At 48.2% G+C, this 6,903-nt stretch overlaps 1 protein-coding gene and 1 long non-coding RNA gene across 2 annotated transcripts; one reads left to right on the top strand and one right to left on the bottom strand.

The window, feature by feature from the left end:
• The first annotated feature begins 1,001 nt into the window (after positions 1-1,001).
• Positions 1,002-2,901, top strand: LOC136471521 (uncharacterized). Its single transcript, XR_010762057.1, has 4 exons — positions 1,002-1,149; positions 1,257-1,525; positions 1,965-2,252; positions 2,554-2,901. It is a non-coding gene; the product is annotated as an uncharacterized lncRNA (long non-coding RNA).
• Positions 2,902-2,992: 91 nt separating this feature from the next.
• On the bottom strand, positions 2,993-5,376 carry LOC136471520 (protein FAR1-RELATED SEQUENCE 5-like). Its single transcript, XM_066469250.1, has 3 exons — positions 4,945-5,376; positions 3,712-4,543; positions 2,993-3,595 (listed from the first exon to the last, which is right to left on the bottom strand). Exons 2-3 carry the CDS (start codon positions 3,865-3,867, stop codon positions 2,993-2,995), a joined length of 759 nt encoding a protein of 252 aa, XP_066325347.1. The 5' UTR covers positions 3,868-4,543; positions 4,945-5,376.
• Between the last annotated feature and the right edge of the window lie 1,527 nt (positions 5,377-6,903).

Raw genomic sequence — 6,903 nt, 5'->3', positions numbered from 1 at the left:
CTCGTGAATTTCGTCTAAACTGTGTAATTAGTTTTATTTTTTATTTATATTTAATGCTTCATGCATGCGTCAAAGATTCGATGCGACGAAAAATCTTAAAAAATTTTACAAAATTTTGCGAACTAAACAGGCACAAAGGCAGCTGCAAATGGGTGCATGCAGACCCTAAGCAGATCGAGGCCTGCTCATCTTGCTCCAGGTCACGGGCTCTCGTTGTCTTCCTTCCTGTGTGGCTGTTCGGCTGGCTGGCTGACTGAATATGTAAAGGGTGATTTCAGTCATAGCAGTATTTTTTTCTCACAACAATCAGCTAGAACAATATTTTGACTTATTTTTCAGTTCTGCCGAACAGACTTTCTGCCTCCAGGACAAGTTATCCACACATGACACATGCGCTCGCCCATACATGTCGTGTACAGCCGGAATCCTTCTGTTTCCATTATCCAGGGCGGAGGATAATTGACCGGACCGGGCCGGCCGAGCCGGCGTCTCAATCTCAATTAATGGCGTCTCAAGAATAAGGGATCCCGTACTCTGAACCTATCCACAGCATTTCTGCATTCGCTCGGCTTATCAGCCCTACTTTTTACTTTTTAGTAAATAAATAATATTTTTTTCACAACTAATTAGTATTTTTAGTCTGATTTTTCAATAAAGCGAACATGACTAGCGAGCACCCTCAGGCCCCAATTCATGTGAGACATTTTTAGAGTTACTGAGCGTGTTTGGCTGATGCACTGCACAATAGATTTCGGATAGTTTCGGATAATCCAATAATGTTCCGTGAGAAAGGATAAACTAAAACAAGTTGAAACATGCCAGCAGCAGCCGAACACCCCCACTGGTATGAGTTTTACTCCTGTGGTCCTCTTTTCGACAGTTGCACACATCTCAAAGCACCTAGGTGATTAATTCAAATTAATTACGTTTGGATCTGGACTCGGGCTGACCCTGACTGTGTCCAAGCCCATGCCCAGGCGCAGTCCACTCGATCCGTTCCCATCTGTTTCTCCTCTCGTCTCGCCGTCAGCACGCACATTTCTCGTAGAAACAGGAACCGGAGAGGCGGCGGCGGCTCCAGCCATCCTGCAGATTGACGACGGTACCTCCGCTGGACGGCCGCGCCGCATCCCCCGCCTCCGCATCCAGGTCAGTTTCTCCTCTAGTACTTCTCCTATATATTCGGGCGTGCGCGGCGCTCGCTAGCGACTCGGCGGTGGGCGGTGGCTGGTGTGAGGCTGTCCCTCTCCTACCAGATCTCGGTGGTCGGGTAGCGGCTGTGGCCTGCGGCGCGGCGCCACGACGGGCGGTCAGCGGCGGGTGGCTGCACTGCTTTGTGCCTGGCCGCGGGCCCGCGTGTGCCGGTGTGCGGCTGGTCAAGCGGAGGCGGACGACAGCAGCAGCCGCGGCCAGAGCGCGGCGACAAGCGCGCAGGAGCAGCAGCTGCGGACCCGGCGACCGCCGTGGCGTCGCATCCGCGCCACCTCCCCCTCGGCGCTGGCGGAGATACCAGGCGCATGGCCAGGTTCGTCTACCCCCCCCTTTTTTTTTGTTTGAAACTTCAAATTTCCTATGGACTTCGACGTGCGATGTTCAATTGGTATAATTGCTTGTTGCGCTTGCCGAAACCTAGAATTTACAGCAATAGCTTTGTGAGTATGGCTCTCCGGTTGCTGCCTGTAACTAAATGCTGGTCAGTAAACGTTTGATTCTATGTATTCGTTATGACTTGTCTGCTATGTGCACAACTGTACATTTATGGTGCCTTCATATGATAAAATGTGTGTGTTGCCCCAGTATTTTTCTGCCATATACTCATCTGGCTAAGTATGTGGTACTTGTGTCTAATGTTCTCAGAAATGCATTATTTGGCTACTGTTGTTGTTTTTTAAGAAATATTCCTTGAGTTAGTTAAATTTGTTCTGTCAATGTTGTAAACTTGATATCATTTTGTGCAATTTTAGGTTATTTACAACAGAGAGACTGGCCAGAGCCGTGGGTTTGGCTTTGTTACCATGAGCACTGAGGAAGCTGACAAAGCCATTGAGATGTTCAACCATTTGCACCTGCTTTCAGAGCTTATGTTGGCAACTTGCCATGGCAAGTCGATGACTCTAGGCTGTTGCAATTGTTCAGCGAGCACGGGGAAGTTGTTAATGCTACGGTTGTCTAGGATAGAGAAACTGGGCGCTCATGTATCAATGGTGGCATAGGAGGAACTCGATGATGCTATTTCTGCTCTGGATGGACAGGTGAGGACAATTTCAATTCTATATGATTTACAACTGATACCCTGAGAATATTGGCACCTGTTCGGCAGGACTGAAAAATATTGTTCTGGCTGATTGTTGTGAGAGAAAAATACTGTTCTGGCAGGACGCGAACAGTGCTTTTGTGAGTGTCAGAATAAGCCGGCCGGCCGGCTTAAAGCCAGCCGAACAAGCTCTTGGACTCGGAACCAGTTCTTTTTTCTTAGCAGTGAAATACCAGTGCACAAGGCAAACATGGAAGCACTGAACTAATGTTAATTCTTATCTTATTAATTAACCATAGGAATTGGACGGCCGCCCTCTTCGAGTGAATGTTGCAGTAGAGCGACCACAGAGGGGCTTTTGATGCGGTGCTACGAGTGAGAGATGGCTGCTTGTTTGTAATGAATGGAGACGCATTAACACTAGAGGTTCACTGGAGGTGTCTTTCTGGAGGTGTTTTGTGATGATCGACTGATCGCTGAAGATCGCAGAGATAGCTTAGCTGCTCCCTCCTTTACTTTTCTAAATTCTCATGTGTGTAGTTAGTTAAACTCAGTTCTTTGTTTCGTTATGCTGTCTGAACGCTATACTGTAAGCTGGCAATCCCAGCAGTTACGCTTTTGGTTTCAATATAGGCAGGGTTAAGGCCTTTGGTCTAAAAAAAGCATGGAGACACAACGGAAGAGCAATGGTACAAATTAGCGGAAGCTGATGCTGTCACAAGTTGCTAGATCACTCCCTTAGCTTCCTGATGTTTGGTTCTTACCACATATGTTCTTCCTAACGATGCCAACTTCACTGTACCCAACATATCTGCACTGAAGAACATCCATAATGACATGCTTGCGGATCCCAACAGCTTCCATTGACATGATTTCTGTTTTCTGGAAATCCCTCAATTTCTGGTGAGACCAGAGGAATGGAACTTCATCTTTTGTGGCGAGACCATGGTTGTGCTCGTCCACAAAATTACTCACATACCATACACCACGGGTTCGATCCAGTTTGATATCCAGTTTTGCTTGACAAACACATCGAGTTAGAGGTCTTGGTCTACGGCTTAAATCCTCCTTCTCTGGCCATTTTGTTTCTCGCTTGCCTTCTCGAGAACACAAGAACCACCAGAACAATAGTTGTCCAGAGTGCTTGGCACGCCTCACCTTCTGCTTTCTGACACTGAAACCCTTGTCCCTCGCATACTTGTTGTAGAAAATGTAAGCCTCCCCTTCAGTTGCAAAGGTCTTTTTGACTATGTCCCAGTACTCATCCAATGTATTGTTCATCTCTGCACCAGCTGCCATTCTCGTAAATATATCCTGGTCATAAGCACAGTTGCCATCTCTCTGCAGACGCAAATGTTTTGTTTCATCAGTATGGACATATGAAACACCGTCACAAACTAGCTCCCACGAACCCACAATATTGATCAAATAAATAGGAAGTCATATGGATAATTTACCGGTGCATCTCTTTGTGCATCACCACCAATATCCTTTCCCATTGATGATAACCTTGAATTCGACGACGTGTTTTCATCATCCGAACTGCTATCATCAGCAGCCCCAAGATGGAAGTCCAATTCTTCCTCATGTTCATCTTCACCTCTGTTATCCATTATGAGCCCTGGCTGCAGTTCACGTCACATTTCAAGCAAAACTCAAGAATTGTTGGGAACGCCGTGACCACCCTGTTCGCTTGATCGTATCAGTCATGCTTATCAGCCATGATACAGTATTTTTCCTCAAAACAAAACACATCAGCCGGCTTATAAGCCACAGAAACGATTGAACAGGGTTATGGACGGAAGAGCATAGACAAGTACTCATTGACTGACACATCAAGAATTGGAGTTAACTGAATTGCAATAAAAAGTGCATAATCTAGTGCTAATTCGAAAGAACAGAGGACCCAAAACGAAGTAGTGGGACAGAGCACGAGAGGTTATTTCAACTCGATTCAGCTCGACGGTCTCTTGGCTGATCTCCCCCAACAGGGGTTGTACAACACGACCGGGTGACCCGCCGCTTGAGCACCCATCGCACCAACGTCCACTGCTGACGCCCCGCACTTGCTTTCACCATGAACAAGCAAAAGAGAGACATAACTACATTGTTTACCGTGATGTACGCCAGTACGCCGCCACCACCAGACCTCGTCGGACTTGGCTTGCTCTTCAGCGGCAGGCACCAGATCTGGCCTTTGTGGATCGCCATCGATGAAAACAAGGGTCTGGTACATCTAGCCTCGAGAAGGAACGTAGAGGACCTCGTGCCTCATCTTCGCTCATCATGCTGGAGCAGTGAAAAAAAATCCGGATGAGTGCAGGTAGCATATTATGTAGGAAAGGCAAGGCAACAGACAACCTAAAGGAAAGAAAAAGATATTCGAACAGGATATTTCCATCTCCCCTTTGATTTTACAAGAGATTAACAAAAGTTGAAGCGTTTCTAGACAAATTCCTTTCCCACAGAGAAGCTGCTAAAGCCAGAGGGGTTGATCCTGTAAAATTTGGTTCTAAATTTTAAGCAAGTAGTTCAAAATTTAAGCCTATCCCAGTCCCAGCACATGAGTATCAATTACGCGGGATTACTGATCTAATCCTAATTTAGAAATTCACATCAATGTTGCCTCCAGGAAATGAACGTGAACCATCCCTGCAATGTGACCAAGATTCGAGATGTGTGTGGCTCACCGGATCTCTTGAAAATTGAGAGGCGGCGGAGGCTGTGGCCACCACGCAGAGTGATTAAATGATCGTCAACCGTCGCTTATGCCGCCGCCGCCGCCGTCACCGTACAACGCCGCTGCCACCGCCCGCACTACAAGACCAGCATAGAGCGGGGGATGCCCAAGCAGATCGGCGCAAAGCCCGTCGCGTCTGCCGCCGGCCCCGTGCCCCAAGTCCACCGCTGTTTGCCGCAGCCGTCCCCGCCGCTGCGCTGCCGCCGCCGTCCGCCCACACTACATACCAGCGCCAGAGCGGGGGATGCGAGCTGAGGAAGGCAAACCGGCCGGGATGCCGGGGAGGAGGATCCGGCGGAGGTAGCGTCGCCTGCTGGATGGCTGCCGCCGCCGCCGCCGGCCACCTCTCCAGTTCCTGTTCGAACGAGAAATGGAGGGAGGGAGATAGCAGTGATGTGCGTGAGTGTGTACACAGATCGAGAATGACTCTGGGCTGGGGTGTTGGACCCCGAGTGGGCACGGACAGGGTCAGCCCGAGTCCAGATCCAAACGTAACCACGTGCTTTGAGATACGTGCAACTGTTGTAAAGAGGACCACCGGAGCAAAACTACGTATTTAGTACCAAAAGGAAAATGCATGCATTCAATATATGCACCATAGAGAACTGTCAAGAGATTTTCAGCCGTGGCGCATCAAGTCACATTTTTCGCATCACGATTCATGATCACTCTAAGGCACGCAGCGTTCAAATGATATAAAATAAGAAAATTGCAATGAGTATTGTCAACGGAGAACTATTATATTGGACTGTAGTAACTACCAAAACAGCAAGTCAATTAGAAAATTCTCGATGCCAAGCAGGAATTGGTCAGATCTTAACAAAGAAAACCCATTTCGCCATTAATTATACAGAATCTTAGTGCAGCTCCAAGCAGATAAGACATATATCTTCTTCATTAGCAAACATCCATGTTCGAAAGACAGCTACTTATCAATCATCACTTTGGGGAATTCACAATGGGCAACAGCATTTGTGCTCGTGCAACAACATGACAACTGATAGGAACACAACAGGAAGCACTAGTAGTAACCGTGACAATCAGGGAGAGGAAGTATCTCACACCTAGTGCGATAGCTGTCATGACCGGCGCGTACCAGCGGTCGACCTCAGCGCCGGCGTTGTCCTTGGGCTTGTGCAGCGTGTACAGGACAACGAGGACAGGATGTTGGCGGTGGGAACTCTCTACAGGGGCCGCTCGCGTTAGGCGGGGCGACGGGGAGGAGGGAGGAGCGACGGGTGCGAGCGAGGATAGGCCGGCGGCGACTAGGGCTTGTGCAACCTCGCGTCCTTTGGCGTCGCCGCGATGGGGTTCAGGTTTGGGTACGCGTGGGCGAGGGGTGCTGGGGGGAGGAGGGAGGAGAGACGGGTGCTGGCAAGGGCAGGCTGACGGCGCCGGCGCCGCGCGATGGCGAGGGCAAGGGCGGGGCGGCCGCTGCTAGGGCCGATGGCAGGGCAGCCTCACGTCCAGGGGCCTGCTCACGTCCTTTAGACTTGCGTGGGGAGGGTGGCGGGGGGAGGGGGGAGCTTCAATAACCATACTAACCTTCCACTCGTCAAATTACTTAGAGCTAATAACTTGCTTAGGAACCAAGAGAAACCAAGAAGTACCTCAAACCACTATAAAAGAGCTCATTTCATTTAGATAATAAATACTCCCTCCGGTCATAATTCATAACAACTTCTCATTTGGGACAAGATTTAGTTAAACCTTGAAAACTAAAAACATCAATAACTACTAATTATTTGGTTTCAAAATGTGCAAGTTATATGTGCATTGTGTTCAAATACTTGCAAAATCTCTTACATTTGAAGAATTCTAAAAGTATACGCCAAAGATGTAATGGTAAAAACAAACATGGTATAAAAAAACCTTGCAAAATCAAATGTATCAAATAGTTGACAACAAG

The sequence above is a fragment of the Miscanthus floridulus genome, chromosome 8, assembly GCF_019320115.1.
Source record: "Miscanthus floridulus cultivar M001 chromosome 8, ASM1932011v1, whole genome shotgun sequence".
Classification (NCBI taxonomy): Eukaryota; Viridiplantae; Streptophyta; class Magnoliopsida; order Poales; family Poaceae; genus Miscanthus; species Miscanthus floridulus.
The sequence above is the reverse complement of the archived record's forward strand: the minus strand, read 5'-3'. Positions and strand labels throughout refer to the sequence as shown.

Coding starts and splice junctions, on each gene's coding strand:
- LOC136471520 (XM_066469250.1), bottom strand. CDS start 3,867: ATGGATAACAGAGGTGAAGATGAACATGAGGAAGAATTGGACTTCCAT. Junction 3,596..3,711: donor ATGCACAAAGAGATGCACCG/GTAAATTATCCA, acceptor TTGCGTCTGCAG/AGAGATGGCAACTGTGCTTA.